The 19,048-nt window shown below is 44.7% G+C and overlaps 1 protein-coding gene and 1 long non-coding RNA gene across 11 annotated transcripts in view; one reads left to right on the forward strand and one right to left on the reverse strand.

The window, feature by feature from the left end:
* Positions 1-14,816, forward strand: part of JADE1 (jade family PHD finger 1) — a 58,944-nt gene extending 44,128 nt beyond the window's left edge. For all 9 annotated transcript variants that reach the window (XM_027103705.1, XM_027103700.1, XM_027103704.1 and 6 more), the window contains exons 9-11: positions 1,362-1,883; positions 7,373-7,490; positions 10,936-14,816. In XM_027103705.1, the coding sequence (XP_026959506.1) occupies positions 1,362-1,883; positions 7,373-7,490; positions 10,936-11,843 (1,548 nt within the window). In that variant the 3' untranslated portion in view covers positions 11,844-14,816. The remainder of the gene's footprint in view (positions 1-1,361; positions 1,884-7,372; positions 7,491-10,935) is intronic.
* LOC113619104 (uncharacterized) lies at positions 8,370-18,082 on the reverse strand. Of its 2 annotated transcripts, none has more exons than XR_003432282.1 (4): positions 17,681-18,082; positions 16,638-16,761; positions 16,127-16,252; positions 8,370-8,478 (listed from the first exon to the last, which is right to left on the reverse strand). It is a non-coding gene; the product is annotated as an uncharacterized LOC113619104 (long non-coding RNA). The 2 variants fall into 2 exon arrangements; XR_003432281.1 differs by lacking the exon at positions 8,370-8,478 and adding an exon at positions 12,725-12,830.
* Between the last annotated feature and the right edge of the window lie 966 nt (positions 18,083-19,048).

Consider the following 19,048-nt stretch of genomic DNA (forward strand, 5'->3'; position numbering starts at 1 on the left):
ATTATAGATAAAATTACAGATTTATGTTAGTTCATGCGCTTTAAGTGTTTTCAGTGGGGGAATTGATTTTCTGTGAAGGGAGCTAGATTTTCTGTACTTCTGGGTGAAAGCGACTTTTTAATAATGGAAGAAATCACGACTGGCAGTGAGTCACCTCTTAAAGGCTGCAATGATTGGGGAAGAAGCCCCGCCCACGCCGCTGCGATCTGTGGTGGTGCTGTGCAGGGCTCTGCTGAATGAGTTTAATTAATTAAGCTTCTCAGCTGGCCTGGGGCCACTCAGTTCTGCTCCTGTCTGCAGCCCTGGCGTGCCCGGATCCCTTGGCCTCACACAGTACAGTGTTGCTTTTTAAGGGACTGGCTTCAGTCACCACAGGGAGCCTCCTTCCAGGAATTCGCCCAGCAATATCAGATGGGGAGAAGTCACTTTTCTCCTGCTAGGTCTCTGGCCTGCCGTCTGGATCGGAGGCACTACGGGGTTCCCCTGGTGGGGCGGTGAGAGGGAGGGGGGAGGTGTTTGGTAAGGCCGGGGCAGAGCTGGGTGACGCCTGGCCTCTACGTTGACCTCCCTTCCACCCACAAGCAGCAGGTCCCTCACGGTTGCGCTGCCAGGCGAAGCGCACACAGATCTCAGAGCTTGTCCCCCACTGGCCTGGAAGCCTCTGCGCCTGGCGAAAGCTTCCTCGGGTGCGGAGACCAGTCCCGTCCTTCCTGTCCTGGATTGTCCTGGTCTCCTCTTCCTTTCCAGTCTTTGGGAGTTTTTAATTCACCCTCCTCAGTCTTGAGCAACCCTTGCTGCTGGAGGAGGAGTGAGCCATTTATTTTCCCACTGGTGTTGGGACTCGTCCTGGCTGTGGCTTAGGAAGGAGGATCCACGTGCCTTTCAAAACTCTGGTTGGTGGTCATTCTTCCTGAGGAGATTCTCGCCACTCAGGCTTTTTATATAAACATTAAAAAAGCCCAGATCTATGAGAAGAGACAAATGAATGCCTCAGGACATACTCTGCATGTTGGGCACACGTTCTTTGGAGTATAGTCGGAGCGCCAGGGCCCCCTTTGTCTACACGTGCCATCTGTGTGATCGTGTCTGCTTTAAGAGGTGGTTATTGGATGCAGTTGCTTTTCTAGGAGAGTTATGGTTCGGTTTATGAAAAGAGAGTTCCCTTAAATCCCAAGCTGTAGCTTGTTTAAAACACGACTGGATCTGCCAGGGTGAATCCACGTGAAGTTCCTCTGTCCCGGCACGAGCTCCAAGTGCAGCTCTTCCTGTGCGTGTGTAGGGAGGGGGTGCCTGGCACCCGGGGCTTCAGTCACTGTCACTCCCTAATCTCTCTCCTCTTGCTGTCTGCGTGTTCTTGCCAGTGCTCTGTGAAGAACTGCCGCACAGCCTTCCACGTGACCTGTGCTTTCGACCGGGGCCTGGAGATGAAGACCATCTTGGCCGAGAACGACGAAGTCAAGTTCAAGTCCTACTGCCCGAAGCACAGCTCACATCGCAAGCCCGACGAGAGCCTCGGTGAGGGGGCCGCTCGGGAGAACGGGGCCCCTGAGTGCCCCCCCCGGGATCCGCTGGAGCCCTTTGGCAGCCTTGAGCAGAATCAGGAGGAGGCCCACCGGGTGAGTGTCCGGAAGCAAAAGCTGCAGCAGCTGGAGGATGAGTTCTACACCTTCGTCAACCTGCTGGATGTTGCCAGGGCCCTGCGGCTGCCCGAGGAGGTCGTGGATTTCCTGTACCAGTACTGGAAGTTGAAGAGGAAGGTCAACTTCAACAAGCCCCTGATCACCCCAAAGAAGGACGAAGAGGACAATCTCGCGAAGCGGGAGCAGGATGTCTTGTTCAGGAGGCTGCAGCTGTTCACGCACCTGCGGCAGGACCTGGAGAGGGTAATGGTCGACACTGACACCTTGTGGTGACGTAGAGAAGAAGATTGCAAAGAGGCGACCGCTTGCCCAGAGCAAGGAGTGGTAGCCAGTGCATTTCCTCTCAGACCCTTGTACATACTTCAGCATGAGGTTGTGTTGGTTGAATCTATTTATGGGCTGGTAAACTCACTGTGCACACACACAAGACGGCCACAGAGCCCGGGGAGCCTCTCTGATTTAAACACTTCCTTGTTAGTTCTTACTGTTCTTCTGGAAGATCAAATGGGGTGTGTCTTCCCCTCCCCGCCCCCCTTCATTCTAGAGCTAGAGGGAACTGAGCCCCCCAGGAGGATGCCCAAGGGGTGGGCTCAGAACTGTTTACAAACTGAGTTAGAAAACCAGAGTGGATTTAATTAACAGTGAGGGGGTGGGGCGGGCCGAGGTAGGGCAGTCTCTCGTTGAACCTGGGGAAACACTTTCTAGGTGCTGGTCACGGGCTCATTGAGGAGAGGGAAGCACTGCCTCTCTGACCCAGCTCCGCCTCTTGCCTGACGGCGGGGGCCTTCCCAGTACAGTCGCCGAGCAGAGCAGGCTGTGGGTGCTGATGTGTGGGCATGAGCTGCCATGCACATGCATATCTGTTCCCCAGGTACTCCGGCAGTGAGGTGCTAAGTCATCACTCAGGCTGTGTACATGTTGTATGTGCATGTGTGTCTGTGTCCGTGTGTGTCTGTGTGCTGTGTCTAGAGTGGGCGTGGGGCAGGGCTCCTGGTGCACAGGGGCCTCCGATCTGACCCGGGGAGCCCCCCGTCCCGCGCGGCGCGCTTCGAACGCCCTCACCACTGGATTGGCCCACGTGGTGGCCCGTGGCTGCCTGGAGCCTCGGCTGGTGGCACCTTCCTGCAGCCGTTGGCTGGTTGGCGTCTCGCCCATTCTCCAGTACCTCTGGAGTCCCAGTCTGGACCTCCCTTCCGGCTACAGGCATAACTCTAGGAGCGGGCTGGCTTTCCCCCAGGGCCGCCGCCTCCCTGCAGGTAGTCTCTGACTGAAGCTTGCTAGTCGGTGATGTGTCTTAGAGCGCTTTCTCGCGTCAGCGCCCCCGACTGCCCCGACCGCCGACAGTGATTCAATTCATTAGTGCACAGATGGAACTGAGGCTTCGGGCCCAACGCAGCCCATGCTGAAAGGCACCTAAGTGGCCTGAAACGGTTAACGCGTCTCCCCCAAGCGCCTGACTTATTAATGGGGCCTGTGGTTCACCTGCCTGGGAGAGAATCTGACTCAGAGGTGATTTGCAGCGGGAGTGTAGGCAAAGAATAGGGACAGGGGAGAAGTATGGAACCGCAAGACCGAGCTCTCACAGAGACCTGCACTGCCCTGGTAGAGAAGGCGTAGCAGTGAGAGTGTTTGTAAGTGTTCCTTAGAAGAGACCCTTTGAGCACCTGACAGTGCGGCTGCTTGTGACGCCCCTTCCAGGCACCAGGTTAAGATTCCGGATTCAGGCGGGTTCAGGCGGAGGCCAGGCGGGAAGAGGGTGTGTGAGGCTCTTGTGCTCCTGTGCCCCCCCACCCCCACCCCGGTGGTGAGTGTAAAGAAGACCTCGCCTCTCAACCACATGTACGTGTGGCCTTTTTGTTAGAGATGAGAAAGGGATTCAGAAGGGAGAAGCTCGAATCCTGGTGAGAAGCCTTATCCCAACCTGACAACTGCTGTACTTGGGGCGCATGAGCTTTGGAGTCAGATAGTCCTCAGGAGGGAGGACGGAAAGTCTCATGTTCGGACTGTGTTTGTCTCGCAATCACCACAAAATAAAAGTGTAGAAAATGCTTGTGGTGTACTAACTCTTTTCTGTACTTAAGTTACTCAGATTAACACGCACTTACGATTAAATTCTAAACATTTTTTTTTTTTTTTGGAGTCATCACTGTTGCGTTTTAAGTAGAATGATGCCAATGATGTATGAGAAACAGGGAATAAATCAGGATTTTTGTGTGTGTGGTATTACTTATATTTACTTTATTAAAGAGTCTAAGAGATTTGAGGGCATTTAGCGTCAGTCTGAAACGGGCTTATTAAAATGAAAAATGTGTTTTCCAGAATGTTCCACGAGGCCTGCGATGGTGGAGGCTTTAAAAAGTGGAAATCTTGGCCGCCGTGCCCCAGGGTGCACAGTTATTTGTGATTATAAACAAGAAGTGTATTAGGCCAAAGACTCATCAGGGCAGGGGTGACAGTAAGAATAAATCATAAGTCTGTTTTTCAAGTAACTTAAAGTCCAGCCCAGTTCACACAACAGCATTTCGTAGCAGGTTAATATGTGGGACTGTGATCAAGGCGTGTGGTCACTTCAGAACTGACAAGTGAGTACCCTTCATTAGAGAGGCAGCCAACTCTCTGAGTGATAACGGTAGTGGCTCTTTCCTGCAGATATACACTGTGGGGCATTTTGCACACCCGGGTTCCAGTTCTGGATCAGAAAGTTAGATGACAGGAATGGACTCAGGTGGGTTTGGGAACCTGAAGACACGATTGCCGATATATGGCGGGTGCCATGCCAAGTTCCCAGGGCTGCCACTTCACTCTGGTGGGATTCCTTTCCCCCAAACATTGTCTTCTAAAGGATGCAATAAACATGAGTTCAGCAAATGAGTACTTGCTCAGATAAAAAAAAAAAAACATGCTACCTCTGCACTCCTGCCTGGGGCATCGAAAGGGGTCAGGTCCCGGGGGACCATTTTACTCAACATTTGGTGGAATGGTCACCTCTTGACAGTCTGACAGAGGCTACAGTTGTCCCCGAACAAGAGGCATGTTAAGCTTTAGTGTTGCAAGCAGTGTTTGGGATTCAGGAAAACTTGAGGTCGTTATCGAGTTCCTGAGGGCAGTGGTTCTCAGCACGTGGTCCTCAACCAGCAGCAACGTGACCTGCAGGTTTTTGGATCCCACCTCTGACTCCAGAAACGGTGGGGTTGGAGGCCAGCATTCTGTGTTTTAGGGCCCCTACGTGTTTGTTTGGGAACCACTGCTTTTGGGGAAAGCCTGACTCTTGGGTTTAACGTGGTATGAGGGTGGCAGCCGAGGGCTGGTGGTTTTGCCTACCACCTCGCTGGCAATTGGGAGAAGATGAAGCGGGGGGTCGGGGGTGGGCGGGAGGTTAGGTCTAGCAGTCTAGCAGTGTACAGGAAGGGCCACGCAGGGTGTGTGTTGAGGACAGAGCCTCAGTTCAGCTCTACATACAGGGGCTGCTTACGGAAGTTGCCCTTCAGGGTGTTCTGTGCATGAGAGAGGTAAGGTTTAGGGCACTCACTATACTAATGTGGTCAGCCGGCCTGGTTTATTCAGGGGCTGATTTGCTCCAATTGAAAACCCCGACCTTTGCTTCTTGGGGTCACAGCTAGATGTCTCGTATCAGAAATCATGGGGAATGGAAATGGAGAATTTCCCACTTAACAGCCAGGGTGGAAATCTTTCCTGGGGGAAGTGAAGACACCAAAATTAAATTTGAGTAATAATACGAAGTTCAGGTTCTCTGGCTCTGCTCTTTCCATTGACAATTTTAAGTAAAAAATGATGTATCTCTTTTGTACCTCTGACTTGAATAGGAGAGTAACCTTGTCCACTCCTAGGATGTCAGAGAGTTTGTTTCCATTTCCTATTTCCACAAGTTGGATTCCCTGTCTTAATGTAAAAACCGTTCTGTATGTTTTCCAGTTGTTTTGAGCCTGTGATAAGGATCTAGGTTCGGCCCCTTCCTCTTTTTGACCTTCTACTCTTAATCTCCCCTGGGTGGAGCAATATTTATCAAAGAGGGTCGCCTATTAGCTACCTCCATCCCCAAACTGGTCAGAATTCTCATAAAGGACACCTACTTCCTGGCCTGAGGGTGTGTGGCTGTCAGAGAAAGAATGTGCTTTAACCAGGGTGAATGACACTGAAATAAGATTTACTTTGAGACAGGAAGAGTGATTTTATTCTCAGTTCTTTAAGATAATTTTTATTTTTATCAAGAAGTGTTAGGAAGATCCTAAACAAATAGTGAATAGGTTAGGATCAAGAGAAGCCTGACTTGGTGGTCCTGCTTTAGGCCAGGAAATTATACCACTTACAACGTGAGCAATGCAAATGTGAAAGCCAGCTGACCTGTTCCTCTTAATGCCTCGTGTCCTCTTGGAAAGGAGGCTGCCTTGAACACAGCTGGGGAAGAACAGCTGGAATTGTTAGGGTTCTTTAGGGGTGGTGTATCTGTACAGAAGCCAAAATGCAGGGCTGTGTGTGTCGCTTGTTGCCACTCTCGCTGCCAAAAGGTTAGTGACCTTGGGGGAAGGTGGCAGGAGAAGGGATAGCCCAAGCGTTAGGAGAGTGTAGTCATGCCTTTGGTGTAGGAGCTGATGGGGATACGCAGTCCCTGTTTTCAGTCTTGCCACTGAGCTTACTGGGGTGGTCTTGTCCACATCTTCCTGAAGAAAGGTTTATTAATTGTGTTATCTGCTGTGTTGCATTTGACGTTTGTGTTTTCAGGCCCATGCCGTCTAATCAGGTCTTACCAGTAGGTTTTAGGACTGAGAGATTTAAGGGGGTTTATTGATTAAGTCATTAAAATTTGATTCTGTATTGACTGATCACAGGTGGCTTTGAAAATGGGGAACAAATTTAAGTTGATTGGTTACTACTGGTGAATGAGCATCTGCATGCAGTTCCCCAGTGGTCGCACATCAGATGCAAAGCGGAGCTCCTAGTGCTGGGGTCTTCTCGGTTACTGACCGATGAATCGAGAAGAGGGCAGTTTCAGTTTTTCAGGTGGTGATACAGAAAGCTGGCCTTGAGAGGCTGAGCTAGCAAGTCAATGGCAAAGCAAGAAGGATGTTCCCTAGGTGTTCACACGCTGTAGGAACACAGCGGCCTGTAAGTTCCAAGGTAATTCAGAGAGTTCAGTGTCAACAAAAGAAGTTTACTTGGATTCCTGGTGACTACTTGGCCTTCTAGTGAGCCCTGTGTGGGGACATTGTTTGTGAGGGGCTTCTCCCTCTGATGGCCCTTGACCCTAATGCTATCTAGTTCCATCTTCAGAAGATGCTTGATAAAGTGCAGCAGAGGTGGCTTCTGAACTGCTCTGAAGCCTCTGACGATAGAATTCATGGGAAAGAGGATACTGAAGGGGTGATAAGCAGAGTCCTTTGGCAAGAGCTGGCATGTTTGGACTTGGACACCGATGGGCGTCTGTCTCTTCGCCAGGAGGAGCCTGTGGCCAGGTGTGGTGCAGGGGCAGGACCTCCTCTGACAGCCTCTTTTGTGCTGCTACCCACCTTGAGGGGTATACACAGAATACTTGTTAGCACCCCAAAGGGAGGCTTAGAGATTAGCTAAAATGTTTAAAGTACATTTGGATATCAAAAGTCACTCAAGGACCTAGTAGGACAAATTTTTCTCAGGTAAAGAGGAAAAAAACAAAAAACACCAAAGTCCTGTTATAATGTATTGCTTACTTAGAATCTTTATTCTCTACGTTCTAGGTTCGGAACCTCACTTACATGGTGACCCGCAGGGAAAAGATTAAACGATCTGTGTGCAAAGTCCAGGAACAGATATTCAATCTTTACACTAAGCTTTTGGAGCAAGAAAGAGTTTCAGGTATGCATTAAGCCCCGGTAGGTCAAACAATAGGGCAGGGGTTTGTAAGCCCTCTGTTAAGGGAAAAAAATGCTAGTTTCTTTAATTTTCTTTTATACTGTAGAAGAATCAAAGAAGCAAAGGCTTTTGTTGTTGAAGAAAATCTTTAGGCATTCGAGGCGCCATGGTCTAGAGGAGAGGGCTATGAACTGGGCCTCATGTGTGGGTCAAATCCTATATTGGCTACTTAAAGGCTCAACACAAGCAAGTCTTAAGTTTTCCAAGTCTCCCTCATTTCCTCACATGTAACGTGAGGATGAGATCTCCAGCTACCTCCTGGGAACAACTGTGAGACTCGAAAGAGTAACTTACATATTGCAAAGCACTTGATAAATGTAAAGTATCCTGGGGATACCTAGAAAGGTTTATAATTATCTAGCCTTTGGATCTACCTGTAACATATGGTAAATATATCTTAAGACTGTGTACTTAAGGCACACATCCATGTTGATGTAACATTCACAGTGGATTATTTTGGTGTAGTTGGAGTTTTGAATACGTTCGAGATTCAGCACAACATATTTATTTAGTGCTGCCTATGTTGCATTGCTCTGGCAAAGAGAAAAAGAAAACTAAGACATGGACTTCCCCCACCTCCGGAGAACACTTGAGTGACTTTGAGATCAAGTGCGTAGGAGGGCAAGTTGTTTAACCTCTCCGGGACTCTGTTGGTCTGTAAGAGGTTTGGTCCAGAATCCTGCCCTCTGAAGTGCTTTTCCGCACTAGCGTTCCGTGATCAGAAGCCCCAGAAAGCAGGCGTTATAAGGATTTCAGAGGAGGAAGAGTCTGTCGAGTGCGGATCGGGCAGAACCATGACCCACGAGCAGGCGGGTCTTAGGGGACCTCGTGTCTGCTGCCCTTTGAAGTTAGAGCAGCAGTGTCTGCACCGCTTGCCTTTTGTGCAGAGTCCACCGGCTTACTCTCCTTCTGCTTCTGCGGCTTTTCGTCTCTGTAGATTAGGAAACACAGATACAACAAAGAAGTTGTTATAACCTATTATGTTGAAATCCACATTCTGGGTTTACCTAAAACTAACTGGATATGTGTGACTAGAGGCAAACTGGTCAGCCGAGCAAAGAGAGAAAAAGCTTGGGGAGTTTTAAATGATATTCTTGAAGTGTGTTACATTGTTTTGATAGCATTAACGTATTAATAATATCATCCTAGGTAATTTCCTTCCCAAGAGTAAATATTTCCCAGATATATCAAGTGTTCTATCGTCAGCTAGACTTCAGAGCTGTCAAACTTTTAAAATAGATTTTTCTGAGTTAGGGTATCACAAGTACAGGCAGTTTGACTCAGTCTTTAAGGTGAACTTCTGTCTCTTCATTATTCCTACTTGAATGCAGATAAAATAGGGGACCTGTTTTCTCCCTTGCCCGTGGTGTGTCCTTGTGTAAACAGCAGCCCCCCACCCCCACCCCAAGGCTGTCTGGTGCGGATCACCCGGCCTCCAGCTGCAGAGGCCGAGCTGCTGCCGCCCAGGATCATTAGTGCAGGTTGTGTCTGTGGAGCTTTGCCAGTGGAGGGCTTTCTGTGACTCTTGTTAAAAGTCCTTACGTAATGAGTGATTACCTAAGAAAATAAGCTGTAAAGAACGTTTTCATCTGATTTCACTTGAGTCGTTTTTCATGGTTATTGCAGGCAGTTTTTTTTTTTTTTTTTTCCCCTTGTATTTCATGGCTGAGGTTTTTTGGTAAGTGGTTGAGCTTCTTAACAAGGTTAGGAAGTGTTTTGTGTAACAGATGTAATGCAGATCTACGTTCAGAAGTCCTACTGCTGTTCCAGAACAGGAAAAGGGGTCCTCACCACCCTCTGAGGAATGACCCACACTAGGTATGACGGGTTGGAAGCAGTGGTAATCTTCCTGTGAACTGCCCCAGGGAATGAAGTGGAAACCCCTTGGGACGCCTTTTTTCTCCTTCCAGTTTGAGACTTTCCGTTGTGTAGTTCGTGCCTCACACTGAGCTACCTTGTAAGAGAGATGATTCCGAGGGAGGCAGAGATGGCCCTGACTTAACGTGTGTCCCTAGGATCCACGGTTTAAACTGTCCCATGGTTCCGAAGATGGGCAGGGCCCTTCTGCTGGATGAGTGTCCTCAGCGGAGACAATACTTATGAGAGCCAGAGGCCCTTCAGAGACATGGATCCCAAGTCAGGAGAGAAATCAGAGCTTGGAAAATAGCCCCTCTTACCTTCCTATTTTCCCACATTAGGTGACTGCATAAAAGAAAGAATACGTGTGGCGTGACGGTTGACCCTGAGTTTGATTATTGAGAAAGCAGCCATTTCTAAACCAGCAGACTGTAAAACACCCTCCCTACGGTCATGATCATTTTACGTTTAGAGTTGCTAGCTCTGTTCTGTTTACATGCAGTGTCCGTTTCCGCTCAGCAGTTAAACTCTCACATGGGCTCCTGCCTGCTACTCTGGGGGGGAACCTTGTTTTCCTGGTGGTTCATAACTCAGGAAACATGAAAACTGCTCTTTGTAGGTGCTCTGGAGGCTCTTGCAGGAACGTGGTCCTTCGGATGAACTCTAGTATGTTACGAATTCACCCTGTCGTTTTCAAACTGAGGGTTACAGTTTATTACCGGGTTGTGAGATGAATTTAGCAGGTCATCACTAGCATTAAAACAAGTGAAACAGAAACTGTCACAGTGCCTATCAGGCCACGAGGCTAATATGATTGCAGGAAAAGTGAGCTTTTACTGGGTTACATCGTGAAACTTAGTTCTTACTGTGATTTGCCTCAGAAATGTTTGAAAAACACCAATTTAACTTATCCTTGTGTTGGATGGCAGTTCAGTTTAATTCCACAAATGGGTTTTACATATGAGAGTAAACAGATGTACGCTGTGTCAAGAATGATTTCAAACACCTTCCTTTATTCATTTCACAATTGACGTGTATTTATCCTCATCATAGCCATGTAGCCCTGTGAGGGTGTAGATAATTTGGAGAAAGAACCTTAAAAGCCCCAGTACCCCCAGCCCCCCAACCCTCACCCCCACCCCCCGTCTGTAGGCGTGGCAGGTGGCAGCTCTTGGCAGGCGCTGCTCTGAGACCGGGTGGAAGCAGTGCTTGCTTCACCGCAGACGGATTCCGCAGTGAATCCCATTTGAAAATCAGATCAGTTATTTTGTTTGACGGAAAATGTATTCCTTGAAAAGACATTGTTTCATGAAAAAGTACATGAGCTTAAGCTGTTTTAGAAAATAGAGGATACTGAGTATTCAGATTTTACGGAAGGTAATACCTTTACTATAAAAACCGAACTTTTACGAAGTGGGTGGCTGTGTGCTTTACTGTTGGGTGGGAAGGCCCTGCTGAGGGTCTGGAATTTTATTGTTCTGGATTTGCCTCTGCTGTAACTTTCCTTGACGTGTGGTTTTTGTGTTCGTAGGTGCGCCGCCTTCTTCTTCCTCCTCGTCACTGGAAAACATGCTTCTGTTTAACAGCCCTTCTGTGGGCCCCGATGCCCCCAAGATAGAGGACTTGAAGTGGCATTCTGCGTTCTTCAGGAAGCAAATGGGTACTTCCTTGGTTCACTCGATGAAAAAGCCCCATAAGCGAGATCCATTGCAGAACAGTGCTGGGAGTGAAGGCAAAACCCTGCTAAAGCAGCCAGACCTGGGCAGTAGAAGGGAGGGGATGGTGGTCCCAGAGAGCTTTTTGAGTTTTGAAAAGACCTTTGCAGAAGCACGTCTCATATCAGCACAACAGAAGAATGGTGTGGTGATGCCAGACCACGGGAGCAGAAGAGACCATCGTTTTCATTGTGATCTTGGTAAGGGAGACTTGAAGGACAGACCTTTCAGACAGAGTCACAAGCCTCTCAGGTCCACAGACGTGTCCCAGAGGCACGTGGACAACACAAGAGCTGCCACCGCCCCTGGAGTGGGGCAGTCAGCACCCGGCACGAGGAAAGAGATGGTGCCCAAGTGCAACGGCTCCCTAATCAAAGTAAACTATAACCAGACTGCAGTCAAAGTGCCTACAACACCTGCCAGCCCAGTGAAGAACTGGGGAGGATTCCGGATTCCAAAGAAGGGGGAACGGCAGCAGCAGGGAGAGGCCCACGAGGGGGCCTGCCACCAGCACTCAGACTACCCCTATTTGGGCTTAGGCCGAGTTCCAGCCAAGGAGAGGGCAAAGAGCAAGTTGAAATCTGACAACGAGAATGACGGGTACGTCCCTGATGTAGAGATGAGTGACTCAGAGAGCGAGGCATCAGAAAAGAAATGTATACATGCCAGCAGCACCATTAACAGGAGGACAGACATTATCAGGAGAAGCATTTTGGCCTCTTGATGAAGCAGAGATGGCTTGGGAGCACCACGGGCTTGTCACGGGGTAGGCGAGAGTTCAGACACGGGGGACGAGCAGAAACCCGTCACTCCTGAGCTGCACAAACACATTTACTTGCAATTCAGATTGAATCTTTTTTTTTGAGTCATTTATAAATCATTGTTGTGAGAAGTGTGTTATTTGCAACTTGTTGAGGAAACACAAGAGTTAGATTGTAACCGTAAGACACTGCTAAGACTAGAGGCTGAATTAAACACTAAAATAAGAATGGATGAATTAAGTTTCTAAAGAGGGCAAGGCTTTTAAATAAGCCTCATGAGTTTTTACTGCCCTCTGTATTCTTCCCAAAGCACAAACTCTTGGTTACCTGAATATACAGAATCAGACGTGGTTCTTGAGAAATGCTCACGTACCATTTAATAGCCCATAAAACTTATTTTCTAGGACTGTGGTGGATCTTGAAATCATATTTATACTTTGGCCCACAAGGCTGTTTTTGTTGCATTATAGTATACGGGCAGTAGCTCTGAAGCTTCAGTAACTCTAGGGAATTCATGTGTAAATATAGCAGATGAGGGAAGAGAAAATTTAAAAGTCATTACTGGAAGATCTGAAGGGACAGGGTAGAGCCGCTGGAGCTTGGAGATTTAGGGTAAATGTAAGCAAGGTCCTGCTGCCGGAAGCCCTTGAATGTGTTGTGGATATAGGGCTGGTGGAGGGTGAAGCCATTACAGAGTTCCATCTGTGAGAAAGGGCAGTTGAGGTCCTGTCTTTACCAGTCCTTTTGACCTTTCTCTTCCCTAACCACTGCCTTTTGGGCCAGCTTGGGATTTCGCTGGCCATTGGCAAAAACTGGCCATCTGGCTTCCAACAATACAATGGCTATTCAAGTTCAAGTGATGAACTTCCAGACTCTGGTGACTCATATTTCCCAGAGCCGACCACTAGTGCATATGTTGGGGAATCCGGCCTTCCAACATGAACAGATTCCTTTAAAAAAAAAAAAACAAAAAACAAGAAAAACAAGACAAAAAAAAAGCAAAATAGGTTATATTTAAAAAAAAAAATAGAAAGGCAATAAGTTGCGATAACCTCTTACCATTGATTGACCAAGGTTATACAGGAAAGAGATTGAAGTGTAATAGGTTTTCTGGAGTCAGAGCTCTAGTTCGTAACTTGGACTTTCTAATTGCAAACGGCAATAACTAGTAAGTTATCAGCAATAATAAATTTAGCATTAAATTTGAGTACAATGTTCTGTTTTTTGCACTCGCTGCAGTGCATTATGTATTAAGACAGTGGATAGTGTTAAGGTCCTGTTAATTTTTTTTTGGAATTCAATGTAGTTGTGAATCAAACTTAAGGAAAGTTTAAGTAGCAATGAGATTTAGAGTTATGGGCACTTGGAACAAGCCCAACTTCCCCTAAATTATCCTTTAGTTTGTTAATATCAGTATTCAGATTCCTGATTCATTTATACATTTGTTTCCATGTGGCAGGGACATTCTGATACTTAATGAGTAATGCTTTGAGTTCTGTAGTTACCTTTCAAGTCTTCCGGACGATTGTCAACAAGGAAAAAGGCTTATTGAATTCCATCTTGCTATGCAAGTTTTATCAGATGATCAAATAGTAGATCTGATACATCCCCATTGTATGTATGACATTTTCAAACCAAGTCTTAACTTTTCGAATACATTTTAGTAGCTAATTCAGGGGAGGGGAAAGAATGACCCAGGTTTTTAGATTGACTATTTTTGAGCTATGGGGCTCATTTTTCAAAGACTGTTGTCCAGATAAACTGTTGCTACAGATACTAGAAGTTTCTTATGAATCCAAGTTGTACATTAACTCGGCATAATTTAAAAATTTTTTTTTTTTTTGCATATGAGCAAAAAACCTTTTGCTGGATACAGGAGAAGGTGGACTCGATTTACAGTTATCTTTTGACTACAGCAACAGCTCTGGGTGAGAGTAGAATATATAGAGGGATAATTTGTCAAGCCATAAAAAGAAAATCTAAATTAATTCTAGTAAGTGTATGACCTCTCACCATTATAAGAGGTACCAGATTCATTTGCACTATTAGGAATGCTAGTTTTGTGCAAAAATAATGCCTTACCTGTTTTTTCCCCACATTTAGGTTGAAAAGCTTTCAAACGTTCCAAGTTATGCTGAACCAAAAACAAAACAAAACAAAAAATAAAAATAAAAAAAAAAACCCACATAAGAACTAAACACCCAAAAACAAAAAGCCCACACTTTTGAAATGCAAATGGTACAGGGCTCAGTTTCTCTGGCACAGTGTAATGATAGCTCTGTGAGTGGGTGAGTTTCATGTCCTGCTGGGAACTCTGTATGCGGCCGCATGAGCGGCAACCAGCCAGCCGAACCTGCCCACCTGCACTCTGAGTACGGAACCATTTGCCTTCTTTTCTCCTTCTCCTCCTTCTTTTTCTTTTTCTTTTTTTTGTTTTTTAAAGCTTTATCTATCTTTCCTTGTGCATCCTGACCAAGAAATATCTTTGATTATGATCAATGTATTATGTCAAAATGTAGGCTAGTTAAACTTTTGTAAAGTTGCCTGGAATGTCATTTGTTAGGTTATAAACACAAAATCTAAATGAAGGGTTATATGTGTTGTGTACAAATCTTAATTATTTTGAAATGGACAAACTTGTCATTACATTTGTAACCTTGTACAGAGGATTTTTCACTATGTGCCTAGCTTGGTGTCCATTCAGCTAAAGTTGAAAAAAAAAAGGTGCATGAAGAGTTAAAAATCAGAATTAAACAAAGTATATGTAGAGATGACTATTTTATATTACATGGCCCAATCCTGTATTTATTTCTACCCCCTTTTTGAAAGTATTTATAAAACTAGTTGAGGACAGCTGTATTTTTTTGTTGAACTATTTAGTAGAATTTGTGCCTTTTTGTCTGTATGTGAATAAATGCTGTACATTTTGCAGTACATTTTAGAGTGTCTTGAAATCTGGTTTTGCTAAATATTTAGATGTATATGACTTAGCTGCATATGTATGTGATGTCTCACATGATGGTACATGTCGACAGTCTCACAGCTTAGATCAGGAACGCAAACTGCAGGGAACATGACCAAGACTGTGGAAGAGCACAGATTCACTAGGCTGCTTTCTGGCTCAACTTTGATGGTGAGACACTGATATATGATAATGGTTTGATTTTAGTGTTCCCCACCTGGAGTTCTTTCCAGAATACAGTTTTAGAGCTGAAAACAACCAGTTGAAGCACCTTACACATTAGGGTTGGAGACACCTGGGTTTAGAGGCTGAAGTACAGTTCACCAGCCGTGTGACCTTTGCCAAGTCACCTAACCTGTATAAGCCTCAACTTTCCCTTCTGTGAAAGGACAGTGACATCCTACTATCTATCTTCCTGGGGTTGCTGTGCTAGTCAAAGCAAGCTCATAGAGCATCTCACAGGAAGCACGTGGCAGGCATTTGGTAAATGTTTGGCTATTATGATTAGGAACAAGACACTGACTTCTTCAACATAATGTTGACTGATAAGCCTTCTGAGGCAAAAAAAATGTTATTTCTGAATGACAGGGAGACTGTGTTTATAAGACTCTTAAAAAATAATTTTCAAAGGGCGCGGTTTCATTAAATGCATTCTTTTGATCACAGAATTCTGGAACATTAGGGCAAAGAAGAGGTATCTCTATTCTACAGAGAAGACACGTCCAAGATCATAGCATTAGGCATTGGCGGGACCGGGCCAAGGCCCTAGTTCTAATTTCTAGTTTGGTGTTCTCCCTGCCTGAAGCAGGCTTTACTCAACCCCTACATGCAGGCATTAGCATATAATGAAATGCACCTTTGTGCTGGGAACAGCAAAAGCCGGGAGGGTTACATATTCTCATGTAGATTACAACGTACAGGAGTCACAACAGGGTAGCGGTACAGAGTCCCTAATTTACAACTTTTGTAAAAATTTGGCCAGTGTTTTTAAACATGAATTGTTCATACATTTGGCTAAAAGCTTGTTTATTTCTCCTTGTTCCTCCTTAGTGACTATTCCCTTCCACATAGCTTGCTCTGAGTAAGACCCCAGAGAGAAATAACTGTGATTCTTCCTACAAGGTCTAAAGTTGAATAACCACGATAGTTCTCTAGGGAAATTAAGTCCCCAGGAGCCAGAGGATAGGGCCTATTGCTGGCAGTTCTGCAACATGTGATGGGAAACGTGGCACCAGGGACTCGTGTATGTGTTTTTAGCCAGATCACTTAGAAAACGGTTTCTACCTTTGAAACATTCGCCGTCTGCAGCAAACTTCGCAATTAACTTCAAGGTTGAAATCTTCAATATGATTTCCCTTCAGTGCTCAGAACTGCCTTAGATGATGTGCTCCAGTCCGGGGCAGAATAGACCTTTGATTGAAAAAGAGGGTAAAAGCAAATCTGTTATCTACTTCCTTGACTTTGACCATTCCCTGTGCTGCTAAGTTTGATGCTGCTGCAATCCAGCTTTTTCTGAGTTCTGATGGACTGCTTGTTGGGCGTTTCCTCTTTGATGTATGCAGGTGCTTGGGATTTTGGAACTCATCCTTTTCTATGTCCTGCCTTAAGAGAATGCCATCCAAGCCTGGAACCTGTTCTTATTTCTTCAACTCCTGTAGCCAAATGCTGATCTAGATCTATGTACTATACGTAGTATCTCTTCAGCAACTTTTGCTTCTCTTAATCCCACTACCGCTTGCCATACAGTGTTCAAGCCTCATCATTTCTTGCCTGGATTATCACAGCAGCCTCTTACCTGGTTTCCTTGGTTCAAGTCTTGCTGAAATCAATCACTGCTCCCAGTTAGCTGCGGTCTGATAACTTCCACAATAAAAACTGGCTTTGTTATTCCACAAGCTCGTCAGAGAACCTCCAGGCTTCTGTACATGATTACAAAAGGCTTATCAAATGGCAAAAGCACTGCTTGGTATTTTATGCGTATTAATTTGTTTAAGCCTCACAGCATGTGAGGAAGGCACTATTATCTATCTGCAGATGAGGAAACAGAGGCACAGCAATTAAGTAATTTGCTCAAGGTCAGTAGGTGGTAGAGCTGGGCGTCAATCCTAGCCAGGCTGCAACTAAGCCCCCCGGGCCCTACTGCCTCTCGGAATACAAAAAGAGTTCACATAAAGTAGTTCATGTGTTTTTGAGTATACGGAGGAGTATACATGTGAACTTTCAGTTCAATGAATTTCTGTAAAGTAAAGCTAATTACCTTGGTTTAAAATATTATGTTAATGTACTGCTTGAATGACTATGAACATAACCTAATGGATAAAGAGCAATATTGTTGGCTTGTAGTCAGTTAGTCCCTGCCTTCTTCTAGGGAGAATGGAATTAGTTAATTTAGTGTCCTATACATTTATGTAACACACACGCACACACGTATTTACAGATATAAAATATACGCCTATGATAAAAAATAGCACTGCTATCAAGAACTCAAAGAATAAATTTCTCTATATCCTGACACGTTACCTGGAAAGTTACAGAGAATTATTTAAAATCACATTGTTTCTAGACGATGAATCTGCAGTTAGGACTCATGTCTTAAAACTCTGATGCTATGCAAAACCTTCAAATCAGTATTTTTGTGATATAAAGTATAATAAATCTGGTTAGCTTTTATAAATAAGTCAAGCAAATTAAATAGCAAAGATAAAAGAAAAAAAAATGTATACCATCATTCCTAATGTATCACTAATGTATCCTGATACTCTCACTACTACTTGGTTTATATACGGCAGAGTTCTAAATAGCACGTTTATAATTATGGGTTAATTATGGTTATTTTACCTATTAATCTGGCTGATGGCTTAATTTCCAGATTATCATCAGTGTGAGGCCATTTCTTCATGAAGCAAATCTTTTCCTCTGGTGTTTCCTTCCTCCATGTAGCAGCCTCAGAGGTGCCTTCCTTCTTTTCTTGTTCATTTTGGCTCTGCTCCAGCTGTACCGTTTGAATCATTTGAGCTTCTCTTTTTCATGTCAAATGCTTGTGGTCATATCTTTGCCTCAAAGAGTCCCAAATACTCAAAGTAAGTAAATACCTTTCAAATACCTCGCTTTAAAATACCATGCTTATTTCGACACAGGAAAATCATATAATATAGTATCAACCACTTTATAATTGCTAAACACAATTTAACACATTTATTATTTTTTTGGTAGATATTTGGTAAATTGTTTTGGGTGAAATTGTCACCACTTTTTAAAGAAATCTGTATTTTTTTTTTTTTGGATCTGTCTCCTAAAGCAAAGGAAATAAAACCAAAAATAAACAAATAGGACCTAATTAAACTTAAAAGCTTTTGCATAGCAAAGGAAACCATAAACAAAATGAAAAGACAACCTACTGAATGGGAGAAAATATTTGCAAATGATATGGCTGATAAGGGGTTAATATCCAAAATATATAAACAGTTCATGTAACTCAACATCAAAAAAAAAAAACCTGATTAAAAAATGTGCAGAAGACCTGAATAGACATTTCTCCAAAGAGGAAATGCAGACGGCCAACAGCCACAGGAAAAGATATTCAACACTGCTAATCATGAGGGAAGTGCAAATCAAAACCACAATGATATATCACCTCACACCTGTCAGAATGGCCATCATCAAAAAGAACACAAATAACAAATGTTGGCAAGGATGTGGTTGGTAGGAATGTAAATTCCCTACTGTGGAAGACAGTTTGGATGGTCCTTAAAAAACTAAAAATAGAGCTACCATATGATGCTGCAATTCCACTCCTGGGCATACAACTGGAAAAGACGAAAACTCTTAATTCAAAAAGACATATGCACCCTCAATGTTCATAGCAGCATTATTTACAACAGGCAGGACATGGAAGCAACCTAAGTGTCCATCAACAGATGAATGGATAAAGGATATATATATATATATATACACACACACACACACACACACATACACACACGTATATGTATGTGTATATATACACACATACACACAATGGAATACTATTCAGCCATGAAAAAGAAAAGAAATCTTGCCATTTGCAACAACATGAATAGACTTGGAGGGTATTATGCCAAGTAAAATAAGTCAGACAGAGAAAGACAAATACTGTATGATATCAGTTATATACGGAATCTAAAAAATACAACACACTGGTGAATATAACAAAGAAGAAGACTTACT

Source organism: Aethalodelphis obliquidens, unplaced genomic scaffold, assembly GCF_003676395.1.
Source record: "Aethalodelphis obliquidens isolate GAN/ISIS:26980383/991018 unplaced genomic scaffold, ASM367639v1 scaffold6, whole genome shotgun sequence".
NCBI lineage: Eukaryota > Metazoa > Chordata > Mammalia > Artiodactyla > Delphinidae > Aethalodelphis > Aethalodelphis obliquidens.